Here is a 19,401-nt window from a genome sequence, read left to right as displayed (position 1 = left end):
GATTTGAAATCACTTGGTTTCTGTGCGGAGAATGGGTTGAGTGATGGAAGACCAATTGGCTTATTACAGTGGTCTAAACTCTGATGAAAGCTTTGAGTAGTTGGAGTGGGGTGGGAGAGTGGTGGCGGTGGCGAGAATGAGATAGATTTGAGAGTACTTAAAAATCCCTAAGATTTGATGGTGTGTTGTGTGAGGAGCAAGTGAGGATGGTGAACGAGACAGGAAAGGTACCTTGGTTTCTGCCTTGTGACAGTGATGATGCTATTTGTGGTATAGAACATTAGAGATTTACGAGGTTTAGAGGGGGAGTGGAAATTATAACTTTGGTTCTAGAGTTCAAGTGGAGATGTCAATTTGGCAGTTAGCTATACCATTTTGCACAGGAGATAACTGAGTTGGAGATACATATTTAGGAGACGCTGAAGTAGAGGTGGCAGTAGATGAAATTGACCTTGGGAAGTGCAGAGGAGTGCCTATCAGGGCCTTGAGGAACTCCAGTGTTGAATTACTAATCCATAATCCCATTTATTACGCTGGATTAGTTTCTGAGTTCATTTTTAAATTAAGTACTCTTAATGAATTCTGAACCCAAGTTTATACATTGCTTTTTTTTTTTTCCTATCTAAGAAGAGAGCTCATTCTGGTAAATTCATTCTTTGATTCTAAGTGGGAGCTCTAGTCTTAGGAACCCTTTTTCGGAATCCTTAATACCTGAAAAATTACAACTTTGGGGCATTAGTGGCATTTAAGGAAGATCTGTTTCTCTTAAACTGGGCATATTTGTCATTCCTGCCAATCAAAGAAGACTATTGCCCTTTATTCTGTACTTCAAAATGAGTTTAGTGTTATGAAATCAAAACTTTTTAAGACATTTATTTTTTTTTTTTTTTTTATTTTTATTTATTTCTCGGAGAGAGAGAGAGAGATAGCGTGAGCAGGGTAGGGTCAGAGAGAGATGGAGTCACAGATTCTGAAATAGGCTCCAGGCTCTGAGCTGGCAGTCAGCACAGAGCCTGACGCGGGGCTCGAACCCACGAATCGCGAGATCATGACCTAAGCGAAAGTTGGACGCTCAACCGACTAAGCCACCCAGGCGCCCCAAGACATTTCTTGATTGCAGCCATCCGAATTACTTTGTTTAGATTATATACATAAATATTTCTACATATGAAATCTCAACAATACTGTTTACGTTACTTAGATTTTGTAGTCCATTACAGTGAAATAAAGAAGTGCTGGTTGCGACTACTGAATTGATTTCATAACTTAACAGGTGTTTGAAACAGTGCTTTAAGACAGTGAACTGAATGAGAAATTTGAGTTGTATTGGTAAAATTGCCAGTTTTTAACACACTTATTCAGTGAAATGAAGTATACCTGTGATCAAGCCGGTTTGGTTTTTCTTCAGTATCTATTTCAGTTCTGCTAGCTTGATTCAGACTGGAAATAGTAAACTATTTGTTGAATTTTATGGTGCATTAGAATGAGTTGTTATTTTGATGATTTTTCATTTTCAGCTTCTTTTAATATTGTTTTCCTATCTTGTTGCCAGGTCCTGAATCTTTTCATCTTTTTATTTATATTAGCAACTACCAATTCCTCTTTTATTCTCAAATGTTGCTTTTAGTCTGTATTCTTTTCTCTGTATTTTACTGCTCCTTTCTTACTAAACCTGATTCTCAGGTAATGTCTTAGAAGATTCTGCTGCTTTAGCCATTGTAGTAGGGTTTGGGGAAGAATACTAAAATAGGTATGCTACCTTTAAAGAAACCAGAGGTAGAAGTCTATGTATGTATTGAGTCACCAAATTTTAATTTAATATTAATAAATAGTGAATTGATACCTGCTATTAATAGTGTAGACCCTTTTGAATATAATAAATCTTAGGTTTAGATTTTACTTCGGACTTGTAGAATCTGCCTTTATTAAATAAAATACTTTTAAAAATATTGTTAATCAAAAAGTGGTGGCCAGAATTTTTTCTTGATTTACAAATTGTTCATTCCAGATATAAAAATAATGAGATATATATCTTCATTGACTTTTTTTTGTCTGTATCAAAATGGATTAAGTTACAGGGAAGTTTGCTTTTCACTTTTAGTGTGTATCCCTTAACTTCTTGACAGTTAATTTGATGAAGTGTTGTATTCATATCTGAGAGAAACTGAAATTCTTTAAAGAATTTTAATTAAGGCCATATAAAAGTTGAGTGCTGTAAAGTTTATTGTAGAAAGAACAATACTAGCAGATCTGATTGAGATAGAATAGGCATAGACTTTGTTTAATGAGCAAGTTCATTTAACAGAGTCTAGAACTGCTTGGAAGTTTCAGATTTTCTATTTTTTTACCTATTTTGGGAGAGTACCTTAGATTTGTTGTTGGCAGAGTATCCATTGTATCCATTATTATCTTGCAGATATTTCCTCAGGGGAGAGTGTGGGTCACTCTTGTAAAGGTAATATATTCAGAAGAAAGGGAAAACTGCTTTCCCAGTCTCCTCAGTCAGCATCTTTTCTAGACGGTGTATCTTGATTTGGGTCCTATATCCATTTGTAACCAGGGAACTCTGGCCAGCAGAAGGGAATTTATGGTACTGAATATAGGCCTGAGCCCTTTTCCCTAGAGCTCTGGGTGGAGTTGCCTTCCCCCCAATTTGGGTAATTTGTTAAGGGATGAAAACCATAATATCTGTTACAGGGAAGATTTATATCTTGTTTATAATTAATCTTTATGGTCTGGTACAGTATGTTGACTGTTGTCATTTGAAGTCAGTATGAGTATGTGGTTTTGTTATTTTAGTGATGAAAAAGAACCCTGTGTGTTTGTGTGTGTTTGTGTGTGTGTGTTTAAGTAATTACCATTTATTTTGACTTAAGGAAACTGTCATATTCAACGAGCATCTTATTGAATATCTGCTATGCTTGAGCATTGTTTGAAGCTAAGGTTACAGGAATGGATTGATTGTGGGCTCTGCTCTCAAGGAATTCAGTGAAGTAAAATTTGCTGTTGAAAATTAAACGTTTTATACTTTCAGTGAGATTTAGCAAAACTTAACGGTTCTTTAATATCTCCATTCTCATTTGGAAAGCATTTGGTGAGGTATTTTTTAGTAACCATTTCAATTTCTTTCTTATTGGTTACTGTCTAAATTGGTCTGTGCCTGATTAGTTACATGAAGTTCCTAGAATTTCTCATAAAGCTGGTGGTGGTTTGGGTGCTGGGTACATCAATTTATGATATTACATAGGTGTGGACATATTATATATTTCTGTTTATATTTTACTATTTGCTATTTATTTTTTCTCTGATGTCCATTTGGCCATGCTTTTTAACTTTTCAAATTCATATTGAAAAGTAGATAGGTCAGGTTTGGGTTTTTTTTAATGTTTATTTATTTTTGAAAGCCAACATAAATGGGGGAGGGGCAGACAGACAGAGGGAGACACGGAATCTGAAGTAGATGACAGGGCCTGAGCTGTCCATGCAGAGACTGATGCTCGGCTCGAACCCACAAACTGTAAGATCATGACCTGAGCCGAAGTTGGACGCTTAACTGATTGAGCCCAGATGGGTCAGTTTTTAAAGTATATTTATTTTACTCATGTGTTCTAATGAGGCTTAATTTAAATAATAATGTCATTGATGTGCTTGTTTTTATTAACTTAAATGCAAATGGAAGGGCACCTGAATGGCTCATTCGGTTAAGTGTCTGACTCTTGATTTAGGTTCAGGTCATGATCTCCCGGTTTGTGAGATTGAAACTCCAAGTCCTGCGTCAGACTTTGTGCGTTAGCTTGGAGCCTGCTTGTGATTCTGTCCCTCCCTCTCCCTCTGCCCTTCTTTCATCTATGCTTATTCTCTTTCTGTAAAAAAATAATAATATATATATATATAGAGAGAGAGAGATAAATTTAAGAAAATTAAAACAAATTTATTTCTCCAGTGTTCTTTCCAAACTTTTTTCTTTGCTTTCATAGCAGCATATTTTGAATGTTTAGCAAAAACTGGCATAGCGCAAATATTGAAATTATTAAAAAAATTTTTTTTAATGTTTAATTTTGAGAGAAAGAGAGAGTGTGAGCAGGGGAGCGATAGAGTAAGAGAGGACACAGAATCTGAAATAGGCTCCAGGCTCTGAGCCATCATTACAGAGCCTGATGTGGGGCTCAAACCCGTGAATGGTGAGATCATGACCTAAGCTGAAGTCAAATGCTTAACTGAGCCACCCAGATGCCCCAATATTGAAATTATTCTTACTTTCTAATTTTATTCATAAAGCTATAGTTTTATGATTTCTAACTCTGTAATGTTTTCTTGTCATCTCAGCTGATGTTGTAAAGGAGTCCTCAAGTAAAAAGGACTTAATTTATGACCATGAAAAGAGAAACCCCAAAAAACTGCTTTTTGAAAATAGTAATTTTTGATGTTTCCAATTTTTAGGAACAAAATATAAGTATGACAAAAGTGATGTTGTGAGTGTATCTAACTTTGTCCATCGGGAAGGTAAACTTTGAATATTTTGTGTAAAGTAATTGTTTTGAACTTCAAGGGAATTGTTCTTAGCCTTTGAAAATTTGAGGAAAGGTTTCCCTGGAAAAATGCATATTCACAAAATTTTACTAGAGTTTTAAGGGTTTCATATATTTTCTAAAGCTGTGGACTCTAGCTTAAGAACCTCTGTTGATAATGAGGAAGGATGAAGATGCACTGAAAAATTTTTTCTTTATCTGTTGATGCTCTGATTGGCAATCATTGGAGTAACAGTACCTAACAGATTAGTTGTGAAGTAAAAGGAAAATCAGTGGTTTTAAGAAAGAAGTGCTGGGGGCTGCTGGGGGACTCAGTCAATTAAATGTCCAACTCTTGATTTCGGCTCTGTTCATGATGTGGAGCCTGCTTGGAATTCTCTCTCCCTCTCCCTCTGCCCCTTCCCTGTGTGCGCTTCTGCTTCCTCTCTCAAGTAAAAATTTAAAACAAATTAAGTGGTGGCTATATTAGAAAACATTTTCATGTGAATACAGTTAAAAATATGTATTTGAGGAAACTGGGAGGAAATCCACCCATTATTCATTTGAATAGCTAGTTGTTTTGCTAGGACCCTCCTAAGATGATTCCATGTTTATTTTTTGGTTGCTCAAGTTGTTAATGGCATTAACAAAATAACAGGTAGATAATTTATGTTGAAATGCTTTGTAAGAAGATGGCATCTTCGAGATGAGTCAATGCTAGAAGCCACTTTGTCTTTTAGTATGTACAAGAACCCAGACCACATTTATTTACCCTCAGTTACTGTCTCTTCTCTCTTTTTGCCTGGCATTAACTTAAAGGGTGTGATAAAGGGTGTCACAACATCCCTGATTTCCAAAGTGTGTTTGGACTTTCAGCAAGCACCTACAGCTTTTAGAGACTTTTTAAAAAAGGATTGACTAAGCCTTTAGGGAGTCCAGGCTTCCATTTAAGGCTTTTTTTCTCTTTTTCCCTTTCCCTTTTCCTTTCCCTTCTCCATGCCAAGAATGGAGCCCAACATGGGGCTTGAACTCATGGCCCTGAGATCAAGACCTGAGCTTGAGATCAAGAGTGGACATTTAACTGACTGAGCCACCCTAAGTCTTCTTTCTTATACTGACATAAGTGTGTGCTATGATGTAATACTTACTCCTTTCACCTAAAATAATCACTTTGTAGTAGTTTTATCACTTCATAGCTTGTTTTTTCTTTCTACACTGTAAGCTTTTAGAGGAAAGTTCTGATGATCATTCTTCTTTATGTACCTTACAGTAGTGTTTCTCAATCTTGAGTTACATATTGACCTTTTTAAAAGTTAAAATTCTCAGACTTCCCACAAATCTATCTGTAGTATCTCCCAAACTTGAGTCCTTCTTCCTTGTTTTTATTAGCCTAGCACAATTGTTCTCAACCAGGGTCAGTTTTGCCCTCCAGGGTACATCTGGCAAAGTCTGGAAACATTTTTGGCTGTCACAACTGGGGTAGGGAGTTGCTACTGGTAGCTATTGGGTGGAAGCCAGGGATTCTGCTAAACATCTTAATGTTTGTGGTGATCTCCCACAACAAAAAGTTATACAGCCCCAATTGTCAATAATACTTAAGTTGTGAAATCCTGTGTAGCAAAATGTGGTCTTTAAGGAAATTCCTCTGAGATTCCAGAAGTCAGTCATACAAGGCATGTTTGTACCTGCTCATTATGAAAGGCAAGATTTTCCTCATAGGTCATAGATTTTACTTCCATCTCCTTACCATGATTGGATGAGAATGTATTTTCAGGAGGGAGCTACTATGGGCCAAAGCTATTGCTGTTTATCCTACTTGGCTGATCTTTATTCTGCTATAAAATACATTGCTTGCATTTCATGGTCCTAGTCTTTTTTTAAGAATTTTTAATGTTAATTTATTTTTGAAATGGAGGGGCAAAGAGGGAGGGAGACACAGAATCCAAAGCAGGCTCCTGGCTCTGAGCTGTCAGCACAGAACCCAACACGGGGTTTGAGATCATGATCTGAGCTGAAGTTGGACCCTTAACTGACTGAGCCACCCAGGCACCCCCTTGTCCCAGTCTTAAATTTGTCATCATTTCTTACTTGGATTATTACAATGATCTTTTCTTTCTTTTTTCTCCCTCCCTCCCTCCCTCCCTCCCATCCTAGAACATGAGCAGGGGAGAGGGGCAGAGAGAGGGAGAATCCCAAAAAGGCTCCATATTTAGCACAGAGCCCAATGTGAGGCTCAATCCCATGACCTTGAGTCATGACCTGAGCTGAAATTGAGTCAGTTGCTGAACCAAATGAACCACTGCAATGATCTTTTTCAAAATAGTAATTTTAATATGAGATAGTTGTAGATTGACATGCTGTTGTAAAATAATGCCAACAGATCTCATACACCCTTTGTCCAGTTTCCCACAAATATAACATCTTGCAGAAACTGTAGTAGAATATCACATTCTACTACAGGATATTGTACACATATCTACTACCAGGATATTGACACTAATACAATTCACAGACCTTAGATTTCCCCAAGTTTACTTGTACTTGGTGTGTGTGTGTGTGTGTGTGTGTGTGTGTGCGCGTGCGCGCGCGTTTATTTAGTTCTTTGCAGTTATTAACATGGGTAGATTTGTATAGTGACCACTGCAAGATGCAAAACAGTTCTATCATCAACAGATCTCTTCTGTTGTCTTTCTATAGCTACACCTTTCCCCCTCAATCCCATCCATAACCCCTGGCAGCCACCAAGAAATAGGATCATACCATATGCAACTTTATGGGATTGACTTTTTTTTTTTTAGCACAATTCCTTTGAGTTTCAGTCAAGTTGTTACCATAAATCAATAGTTAGTCTTTTTTTTTTTTTTTTTTCCCTGAGTAATATTCCATGGTGCGGATATACTAGTTATTTAACCTCTTGAAGGATATATGTTGTTTCTAGTTTGGGGCTCTTATGAACAAAGTAGCCATAAACTGTAAAGTTTTTTATATAAATACAAGTTTTCATTTCTCTGGGATAATGCCCAAGAGTTTACACTGGGTTATTGGTATTTTCATATTTAGTGTTAGGAGAAACTACTAACCTGTTTGTCAGAGTGAGTGTACCATTTTAGATTCCCATTAGCAGTATGTGATGGATCCAGTTTTTCCATAGCTTCATTAGCATAGGTGGTGCAGTAACTTACTAAGTTTTTATGTCTCCTGTTTACCCTTGCATCACTCTATTGTTTTATGTTGCTTTCTGAGGGATAATACTAAAATAGAAGTGCCTAATCTCTCTCCCTGCAAAGTATATTTTGTAGCCTTTGTGTAAAGGTCAAATTTTCTTTGGGACCTACCTGAACCCATTTGCAGTGTGGCCCTTACCTTCCTTTCTATCCACATTATTCATTCTGGCACATTCCAGGTGTACTTAAATAGGTGCAAAATAGATACAAAACAGGAACTATCTTAAGAGTTATTATGACAGTTAAGATTATACGTGTAATATTACCAAGTACATAGTACATAGTAAGCAGTAAATAATTGGTAGTTTCTAGTGATTTCTGAGTTCTTATGCCAACATATGGTAGGCACCCAAATGCTCACATGAGAAAATGAGTGACGTACAGACCGGATTCTTTCTACATTCCTGAAATATTCCAGACCTCATCTCTTCCTTTTGAAGTTTGAATTTAAGCCTTGCATCCAATTATTTTGACACTTAATCATATACTATTTTGTATGTGCTGTTAATTAAATGACAGGTGGTAAGATTTTTTTCTTCATAATAACCTATTTCTTGAGAACATTAACCTTACTTCCACTAATTTTTGTATCTTGCACAATACCTAGCATGATGCTGTGTACATGGTGCTCAGTTCTTATACACTATTGAAAGTACATCACCTTATATCCAAATGAATTCCTGTAGAGTTAGCTGTTTAATTCTTGTAATTTTATGATGTGTAATAATTTTTCTGTGGGAATCCTGATATTATAGCTTAGGTACACCCATATAGTGACTTCCATAGATAGATATGAAGAATTAGGTATAATGAAACTTTTCCTAAACTGGTAAATACACCAACAAACAGTACTTTGTGTATTTATTAACAAATCTTACATGGTAAAGACTATTTGGTTCCTGTTTGTAATTTTGTGTGCTTCTGTCAGTGTTTACTGAGCATCTATCATGTGCTAGCAATTTGTCAGTACAGGTACCAAAAAAGGGAAACATGGACAATTTCTCTCTAGTATTTTGGAAGTCATGCCAACAGGGCTTCATATGCAATTGCTATGGAGGGTAACGGAAAAGGCAAAAATCAAGATTGACTCCAATATTTGTGGTCTAAGCAACTGTGTAGATTTACTGAGATAGTGAAGACTAGGGTGAAAGGTTCAGACCAAAGGGAACCAAGATGTCTGTTTTGTGCTTTTCATGTTTTATGTTAAAACATCTATGTTGAATCCTAGTGAAATTATAAAAGTTAGGTGTATGAATCTGGTACTAAGAAGAAGAGTTGTCAGAATGTAAAGGGATTTAAAACTAGGGATTAGATGAATTCACCTACAGGTAGAGTGTAGTGAGAGAAGAATGGAGAGCTCAGAACTGAGTTTGAGTAAACCAGGAAGAGTTTGTTGGCAGGTGAAACTGAAAAAGGAATCCTTTGAGCAAACAGTAGTGAAATGGGAGCCAAGAGAGCAAGTGTGTAAGGAGGAAGTAGTCAGGAAAGAATGTTACTTAGAGCTCAAGAAGGATGAAGAGAAATTTTTCTTTTTCTTTTGATAGTGTCGAAGTATCTGATCTTGACAGGCAGTTAGAGTGGAAGAGAAAACCAGATGGAAGGTTGGAGAGTGAATGGGATGTGATAAATAGTAGATGTAAATGGCATCTCCAAGATGTTTTTCTGTAAAAAGGAGTAAGGCACCTGCAACTAATATATAATGCTGTATGTTAACTAGAAATAAAGTAATTTAAAAAGCCAAGAAAAAGAAAAGGAGCAAAAATTGGGGTAATAGCTAGAGGTCAATGTGAGATCAAAGGAGTGTTTTCATGTTCGTTTTCAAAGATGACAGTTGGGGGTACCTGGGTGTCTCAGTCAGCTAAGCCTTGACTCGATTTCTGCTCAGGTCATGATCTTACTTTTCACGGGCCCTGAGTCAAGCTCCGACCTGAAGGTGCTGTGCCTATTTCCATCTCTCTCTCCATCTTTGTCACTTCCAGACGCATGCATGCTCGCTCTCTCTCTGTCAAAAATAAATACTAAAATAATTTTTTTAAATAAAAATGACAGGTATTAGAGAGTATATGTTCAGAAGAATGACCTGAGGAGGGACAAATGTTAAAGGAGAGAAGTGATAGAGAATTAGCGGTAACTCTTTGTATGGTTCAGAGCATTTAGCTTTGAAGACAACTGCAGTGTTAACATTGCTCTTAAAAAAGAAAGTCATTTCCTTTCCTTTTATTTTCAAATTTTAGAAGTCCCTTTGTTTAATGGCATGTGTATAATTGGGTTTAGTTTTGTACCAAGTCTGAGAACCTCTTATAGCTGATCTGATTCAATTTATATTTATTTTTGTAAGTGTCAATTTGCTTTTTTCTTGTTTCTTTTTATTCTACATTAGTAGGGGTAAAAAAGGATAAGAAAGAAAAATGAAGGAACTGTTAGTGTGCTACTTCTTTTTTTTAAATACCTATTTATTTTTGAAAGAGAGCGAGCGTGCAAGCGAGCATGGTGGGGGAGGGGCAGAGAGAGAGGAGACCCAGAATCCAAAGCAGGCTCCAAGCTCCAAGCTGTCAGCACAGAGCCTGAAGTGTGGCCTGAACCCACAAACTGTGAGATCATGACCAGAGCTGAAGTCAGAAGCCTAACCAAATGAGCCACCCAGGTGCCCCATGTGCTACTTATTTTTATAATTAAATATATATTGAATCTGTATTTCACTTTATCATTTTTACCTTTTCTAATGGTCTGTCTTAATATTCTGTCATGCATTAGCATAATTACATGAACTCTTATCTTTCCCCCTTTTAGGGTATGTTGAGGCTTTTGGTTCTGGCCTATTGTCCAATTATTTTTACATTTTGTAGCTTTATCCACAAAATTGTAGATGATGTTTTGTTGTTAAAGCCATACCACTGTAACTTCGAATTAGTTTTGTGTATTTAACTATATACAGTGTTCATTTTTCCATAGCATAAATTCTTCACATATAAGTTCTTTAATATCAGTGCTGTTCATCATGTGTTTAAAGTTTTTTAGGAGTTTGTGCTATAATTTAAATACTAATTATTACATATTTGAGAACTTTAAGAAAGGTTATAGTTGGTTGTTAGACACATCTGAATTGGCATACTAGCTAAATAAAGATTTCTTGACAATCCTTTTCCCTTGAACATTTCTATAGGTGACTCTTCTGACTGCCTAGTTTTCCTGAGAACTTTAAAACTGCCCTGTTTTCCCTGTACTGTTGGTTCTTGATTTCTTCTGCCTGGATGTTTTCAAGATTCTTTGAAGCTTACGGAGTTGAATATGATCTATCTGTAACTTGATGGTTTATTCCTATTTTTATCTTTCTTAATTACATGAGATCATGTATTTTAATCTACATTTGTGTTCAAGAGATCTCAAATCCCTTTGTACTTTTCTCTTTTTTACAGGCAGTATTCTAGATCTTTGGAGTATGTTGATGAACAGAGCAGATAAAAACCCTTGCCCCTCACCCTCCTACACTGTTGGTGGGAATGTAAACTGGTACAGCCCCTCTGGAAAACTGTGGAGGTTCCTCAGGAAACTAACAATAGAACTCCCCTAGGACCCAGCAATAGCACTGCTAGGAATTTACCCAAGGGATACAGAAATGCTGAGGCATAGGAGCACATGTACCCCAATGTTCATAGCAGCACTCTCCACAATAGCTAAAACATGGAAAGAGCCTAAGTGTCCATCAACAGATGAATGGATCAAGAAGTTGTGTTTTATCTATACCATGGAATACTACACGGCAATGAGAAAGAATGAAATCTGGCCGTGTGTAGCAACATGGATGGACCTTGAGGGTGTTATGCTGAGCGAAATAAGTCAGGCAGAGAAGGACAAATATCATATGTTTGCACGTATAGGAGGATTAGGAGGAACTTGACGGAGGAACAAGGGGGAGAAGAAGGGCGGAAATGGTGGGGGAAAGGGAGAGAGACAAACCATGAGAGACTCTTGAATGCTGACAAAAACTGAGGACTGATGGATGTGGGGGGAGGGGGGGATGGGCATGGAGGAGGGCACTTGTGGGGATGAGCACTGGGTGTTATGTGGAAACTAATTTGACAATAAACTGTTTGTAAAAAAGAAAAACAAAAAAAAAAAACCCTTGCCCTTGTGTGGAGCTGAAATTGAAGCAGGGGGACATCAAAAAATAAAATAATAATAATATAACAATACATGAGTAAAGTATGTAGTGTTGTGGGTATAAACAGCAGTTTAAGAGATTGGGAATACTGGGCAGGAGCTAGAAGATAGGCATTAAAATTACAGTTTTTTATAGGGTAGTTACATGTAGGCATCATTGAGATGGTAAAAGGAACAGCCAGTATAAAAGTCCTAGGTCAGGAGTGTACCTGATCTTTTAAAACAACAAGTAAGCCATATGGATAGAAGAAGAGAGTAAATGATGAAGAAAGTAGAGGGAAATGAATCTGAATATAAAGAGTCTGAGTTCAAGGCATACAGATTGTATATGGCCTTATAGGCTGATATTTGTGGAGCTGCTATGATTCTGGCTGCTTTGCTGAGAATGGTCTGCGGGGATGGTGATAGAACCAGGGGGATTGGATTGAAGCTGTTGATCAAATAATCTAGATGTATGAAATGATAGCTGTAAGAAATAGCTAGGTTCTATATCTAATACATTTGCTTGACAGTTGGAAGTAGAGTAAGAGAGAAAAAGAGGGAATCAAAGATAACTCCGAAGATTTTTAGCCTGAGCTACTGAAAGGTTGGAATTGTTGGTATCTGAGGGTTAAGGCTGCAGTTGGTGAGCATTTTAAGGAAATCATCAGAAGTTTAGTTTTGTACAATTTTTTAATGTTTGTTTATTTTTGAGAGAGAGCGAGTGAGCACATGCAGGTGGGGAGGGGCAGAGAGAACAGGGTACAGAAGGTCCAAAGCAGGCTTTATGCTGATAGCAAAGCCCCAAATCGGGACTCAGACTTCTAAACCATGAGATAGTGACCTCAACCAAAGGCAGACGCTTAACTGACTGAGCCACCCAGGTGCCCCTAGATTTGCACATATGGAGATGGATATCTCTCTTAGAAATTGAAGTGAAGTTGTCCAATACAGTGTTTCAAATGAGTCCAGAGTTCAGGAGAAAGAGCTGAGTTGGAAGTTATTTGGGTTATCAGCAGTGGGATAACAATATGAAGAGGGCGGGTATAGATGTTAAGAAAAAAAGATGATCAGGCCTGGGGTATTCACAGCATTAAAAGGCTGGCTAAGAGGGACCAGCAGAGGAGACCAATAAGGGGAAAGTGAGTGAGATCATAGAGGTAGTCTGAAAGTCCAGGGAAGAGAGTGACTGCTGAAAGGTCAAAGTAGGTTAGAGTTGGGAACTGTTGCAAAACGATCACTGGTGGCTTTGATAAGGGCAGATTTAGTGGAGTAATGAGGGTGGGTGATAGACTAATTTGAGTACATAAAAGAGGGAGTGAAAGGAGAGGAATTGGAGGCCTCTAATATATATGACTTCTGCAGGATTTGTCTGCAAGAGTGTCATTATGGGGCAAATAGAGGACAATTGAGACTTTTTAAAATGAAAGCAAAAGGGGCAGGCACCTGAGTAACTCAGTCGGTTGGGCATCCGACATCCCACTTTGGCTCAGGTCATGATCTCATAGTTTATGGGTTCAAGCCTAGCATCCAGCTCTATGCTAACAGCTCAGAGCTTGGAGCCTGTTTTGAATTCTGTGTCTCCCTCCTTCTCTCTCTGCCCTTTACCTGCTCTTTCTCTTTCTCTCAATAAATAAACATTAAAAAAAAAAAAAAAGCAGCAAGAGTGTTTTTTGGAGTGTGTCGTAGGAGTGATACAGTAGACAAGGGATCTCTGATGATGTTTTTCACTTCTGATCTTTTCAATTGAATCTTTTACTAAAGAGGTTTTCATTTCTTTAATGGGTTTTTTCTTCCATTAATTTACAGTTTTGCTTCCTTTTGTCTCATTTCCTTGATTTTTTTTTTCCTTCCAAGAATCCCATCTTAAATTTAAGAGAATAGAGAAGATCAGATTTTCTTGTGTCCTGGATGGGTTCTTTGAAAGCCTAGTCAACTGCTTTTTGCTATTTTTCTTTTCCTTGGTTGGTTGGTTACAAATGAAGCATTTGAAGTTTATGTTTTTTAAGTGTTATTGATTACAGTATTTATTTGATGATGTTGCTTAGATGCCCTCCTTTGTTGTGTTGCTGATCTTAGTGAAGTGGGAGCACAGCTACTGGGAGGAACTGTTTATATACCTTTTCCTGGTTCTGTTTTCTTATACTAATGATGGTTTTTAATATCTGCTGGACACTTAATTGTTAATATTGTTTACATTATTTGTGAATGGGATATTTATTTTACTGTGGTTATTTATTTGTAGCAGACATGACACGAGATTTGCCTGAGTGGCCAGGAAAAAAAGATGATGGACATTTGCATTTATGCAGAAAGGAGGATATGTGTGACTGTAGTATGAATCAAAAGTTAGGTTATCATAAGTTAGGTGTTTTCCTGCTGGCATAATTATTTAATTGGGGGCTGCCATTTCTGACCACGCTTCTTCAGTAGCTGTGGAAATATATTAGCATATTTATTTATGCAAAATTAGCCTACTCTTCATCTTTTTCTTGCATTTTGGAGAATCTTCATAGCATTTTATAGAAATTGTAATCATCTAACCTTAGTTTAACTTAAAAAATTCATTTTGAATTGGTTTAAATTTATAGCTGTCAATCAGCAACTCTTAACCAAGGGGTGTATATCAGAATTATGTAGGGTTTTTCAGACTTCACATGTTTTAAAAGAACTCCTGAATTCTGATGATTAAGAACTATCACTGTTAGAAAAGGAATTATATATATTTTTTATTCATCATAAGAATGTTCAATCCAAAACTTTTTCTGCATAGAATTTTCTTTTATATCCATGTCAGTTAGTAGAAAAATTAGTAAAATCACAGAACATTTTATGCTTTTTTCCTCCTAATGTATGTAAATTAAAACTTGAGCTGTCAGGGCAGTTTTGTGTTAGTAAATTATCCCTTTAGAGTTTGCCAGAAATTCCATGCTATAAGACATTTAGCCTTTCATTACCTTCGATTACTATCCCTGAATCTTGGTGTAACTACAGAATTCAGTAATTTGCCCTTGCAATTTTATAGACCTTGGGGGATGTTCCCTAAGCATAAGCCAGAGAATCTACCTTATTTTGCTTCCTGTCTTCACCCTCCCAATTTCAGTCAAGTATTCAGTGCTTATTAGACAAATTTACACTTCCATTTTTTCTTCCTTTCCCATGATCCCAAGTATAAGGGGTGGAATAGTTTTAGAGTCATCTGAAAGTTTAGATTGATTCCTAAAGGGCAGTATTAAAAAGAGGATTTCTTAAGAGTTGACTGGAACGTTTAGTACCAACTAACTTACTTTTCTTGTAACTCTTTTCTTTAGGTGGCAAAGATCTATTAAGATCTTTTTATCACTTTATTCCTGTTGCTCCTGCCATAGCTAAGCATTGCTATTTTCATTAATCTACCTAAGTGTAATCTTTTTCATCACTGTATTATCTCTTTAAACAAAATACATTTGTTTTTGTCTCAGTTTCCAGTTTTCTAATCACATTTTGCAGTTGGTATTTTGGAGGCTAGAAAGTGCCTTAATGGTCCTGAGAAAGAGGACTCCGCCACTATCCTGTCTCAGTTTTGAAATTAGAGTGTCTTCATTTCCACTTCCTTGCATTTTATTCTGCTTTGGTGGTGGTGGTAGTGGAAGGATTATTTAAGGAGTAAGGATTACTACACTACACTAGTGGGTGGGTTGAGGTCTTGAGCCAGATCAAACACTCCAGTGCTTTGTTGGCAACATCCTAGACACCTGGTTACATTGTATTGTATATGATTTGTTTGTTTGTTTGTTTTTTAATGTTTTATTTATTTCTAGGAGAGAGAGAGAGAGAGACAGCATGAGCAGGGGAGGGTCAGATAGGGAGGGAGTCACATACTCTGAAACAGGCTCCAGGCTCTGAGCTGGCAGTCAGCACAGAGCCCGGCGCGGGGCTCGAACCCACGAACCGCGAGATCATGACCTAAGCGAAAGTCGGACGCTCAACCGACTAAGCCACCCAGGCGCCCCTATTGTATATGATTTGTACATACCAGGGTTTTATTTAATCCATATCACCATTGAGATATAGTACATGAGGATTTAGAAATTGGATTTCATGAGTTCTGAAGTTTGCTAGGTGGAGCAGCCTGAAATTGAAATGAAGAAGGGACTTAGTTAATTATTCAAGATAGCCAGAGACTTGGAAGAATACACTGGGGGCATGCATCCAAAGGAGAGACTTCTCCAAGAAGAATGGGAAATTAAGATGAGGAGTATTGCTTTAGGGATAGGAAGCTTTCCCTGTCCTACCTCTGCCATTCCCCTCTTTTCTGATAAGAAATGTTATGTTTTGGGGGAGCCTGGGTGGCTCAGCCGGTTGAGCGTCTGACTTTGGCTCAGGTCATGATCTCATGGTTTGTGGGTTCAAGCCCTGCATCGGCCTCTGTGCTGACAGCTCAGAGCCTGGAGCCTGCTTCCAATTCTAGGTCTCCCTCTCTCTGCCCCTCCCCTGGTTGCATGCTGTCTCTCAAAAATAAATAAACATTAAAAAATTTTTTTAAAAGAAATGTTATATTTTTATCCTATTAACAAGTCTGTAATGATACTTATGACACATTTGATTTGTCTCTGATATGATTTATCAGAGAAATAAAAGTTTGTAGGTAAAGTAAAAAGGGAACAAGGGCTGTCAATAAAAATGCTCTGACATCTCTGAATTTCTGAAAATTTACTCCTCTTCCTATATTTTAGAGGTTCTCAGTGGGGGATGCATAATGGAATTATCTTTGCAGATGCCTATGGTGTCCTGCTCCAGGAAAACTGACTCAGAATCTCCTCACCAATTGAATTCTAACCCTCCTTAGGATTTTTCGATGTTCACTCCCTGGTTAAGAACCCATTTTCTCCCAGTGCTGTTTTGAAGTTAAACTCTGAAATTCAGTATTCTTTCTGTTTTTACTACTATGAAAATGTTTTATCAGTTACTTAAGAAAACTGTCTTAACATTTAAGAAAGAGTCAGTAGATAGGAAGAAAATGATAAAATAAGAAAGGACAAATGATGGGACTAAATTTCATGAAGTTACATTTGCTTCATTGTATCAATAATTAAAGTTATGTTATATTCTTATAAATATACCTATATACAAAAAACTTGCTTGGACCTGCCCTAAAGACCAACTAGAATTAGGAGACCACATCTGAACTGAATTGAGCATTGCTTACTTTCAGAGCTTTACCTTTGAGCTGGCATTGAAAAATGATCTTTTCTAATTTTCCTACCTATCCAGTTGTTATTTTCCAAAGGGAACATTTTTTCTAGTCATTTTTCCTTGGTTCACTTTTGTCTCTTCCCATTACTCAAGTTGAAACTTCTAGCAGAATTTGAGTCCCATAATGATGGTCATTTAGATTGGATGTGGCTTTTAAATACTTCTTTTGATACAAAATGTGTATTTACATTGCTTGGTACTCATGCTATTTTGAAGGAAATTAATTTTAATAGTTTTAACTTGAATATGTTTTCTTATAGCAGAAAAAGAAAACTAAGAACTTCAATCCACCAACACGTAGAAATTGGGAAAGTAATTACTTTGGGATGCCCCTCCAGGATCTGGTTACAGCTGAGAAGCCCATACCACTATTTGTTGAAAAATGTGTGGAATTTATTGAAGATACAGGTAGGATAGAAGATGTCATTTGCAAGAGATTTAATTTAAAATTTCACTTTTACTATACTGACAGTTTGTCGAATGTTCATGATTCATAAAAGTTAAGTTTTGAAACAGAGATGTATAGTTCTCATTAGGATTGATTGTCTTGAGTGTTAACTCTAGATATAGCTATCTGATATTTGCAGAAAACTTTGTTCTTAGCCATTAATGCTTTTGTTGGACTTCTCTTTACTAAATGGGTAAGTTGAATGCTAAAATGTTCAACTCTTATCCTGGAATTTAGAATAATTTGATTATTAAATTATGCTACCATTTAATCATAGTTACAATTTAAACAGATACTTTGAAAGTTTTGAATATTTTTTTAAGTCTTGTACTATTTTTATTACACATTTTACATATGAATATTTGTTTTAAATTTTAGCAATATTTATAAATGTATGAAAGGTTGCTGATTTGAGATGTTACCATTTTATTTGCTAACACACTAGCTCTGTGTGATTTGTATGCTTTTTTTTTTTTTTTTTAAATGTTTTGTTTTGGAGGGAGGGAGAGAGAATGGAAGTGGGGGAGGGACAGGGAGAGAGGGGGACAGAAGATATAAAGTAGGCTCTGCACTGACAGGGAGCCCAGGGCTTGAACTCAGGAGGAACTGTGGAGATCAAGTCTTGAGCTGAAGTCAGATGCTCAACCGACTGAGCCACCCAGGCGCCCCTGTATGTTGTTTTTTTAAACGAGTGTGTAGATATCCTTGCTATTTTATTTTCTTTTGTTTTTTGTTTTTGGTTTTTTTATATCCTCACTATTTTAAAAACAAGCCTATGTTATGATTACTTTGCCCAGTGTAAACTATTATCTGAGGGATTGGACTAGCCTAAAGTTGAGGAATAAAGGTAGAATATTAACACGTTTATCATGAAACCTTAGTAATTGACTGGAGTACAAAATTGAATGGCTTGAAACATGAACTAATTCCATCTTAGCTTTGTTCTTAATGATCTTTGATAAATAAGCATTGTTTAAAGACAAAACTAGGATGTCTGTCCTGTCTAAAATGTCAGCCTCATTTTTACTTGAGTGTATGTTTTAGCCTTTTTAGTCTGATTATTAACTAAGTTCCATACTAATTGGATTGCCTATTTGATGAGAAATATTGACTTTCTGTTTTAAAAAAGAAGTAGAATATCGGGCATTAACTGTTACCCACTAATGTTAGAGTTGAAATATCCTGTATCTTCTCCCTTCCATTAATAAGTGTTAATTTATAGAGCCTACATTTGTATATACTCTTAATCATTTGTATTTTCCTTCAACAATGTGTAGTTTTAGCCAAATATATTGTCTATGTTTCTCTCCATCTTTGGTATTATAGAAATGTAAAGCCTCTTAGAATGTTAGCTTTCTGCTCTGAACTTAAAATTTTTTCATTTGCTCTAGTAATATAATTAGGCTTTATGGAAATGACTGAGAAATTAGGAACTATTTTTCTTTAGTAATTAGAAAATAATAAAGTAATAATAGTATTTTGTACATTTATTTTTATAATTAAAAATTCCCACATCTTTAATATCTTCATGATAATTGAATGATTTGGTTTGAGGAAAATGTATGAGTTCCAAGTGTAAGATAAAGTGAAATTCTATCCCAATTTTTAGCATAATTTGCATTATTTCATTTAACTGACAGATAATTTATATATTTAAGTGTTTTGTTAGATGTATACTGGGGTGGGGCTCCTGGGTGGCTCAGTCTTCTGAGTGTCAGACTCTTGGTTTCAACTCAGGTCCTGATCTCACAGGTTTATGACCTCCAGCCCCTTGTTGGGTTCTGTGCTGACACTGTGGAGCCTGCTTGGGATTCATTCTCTTTCTCTCTCTCTCTCTCTCTCTCTC

The 19,401-nt window shown here is 36.6% G+C and overlaps 1 protein-coding gene across 2 annotated transcripts in view; it reads left to right on the top strand.

Moving 5' to 3' along the window:
• Positions 1 to 19,401, top strand: part of ARHGAP5 (Rho GTPase activating protein 5) — a 79,288-nt gene that overhangs the window by 23,927 nt on the left and 35,960 nt on the right. The window contains exon 3 of one of the 2 annotated variants that reach the window (XM_039247133.1): positions 17,371 to 17,515. In XM_039247133.1, the coding sequence (XP_039103064.1) occupies positions 17,371 to 17,515 (145 nt within the window). Of the gene's footprint in view, positions 1 to 17,367; positions 17,516 to 19,401 lie in introns of both variants that reach the window. The other variant, XM_039247132.1, reaches the window with a different exon arrangement.

Source organism: Hyaena hyaena, unplaced genomic scaffold (assembly GCF_003009895.1).
Source record: "Hyaena hyaena isolate Hyena2069 unplaced genomic scaffold, ASM300989v1 scaffold_291, whole genome shotgun sequence".
NCBI lineage: Eukaryota > Metazoa > Chordata > Mammalia > Carnivora > Hyaenidae > Hyaena > Hyaena hyaena.
The sequence above is the reverse complement of the archived record's forward strand: the minus strand, read 5'-3'. Positions and strand labels throughout refer to the sequence as shown.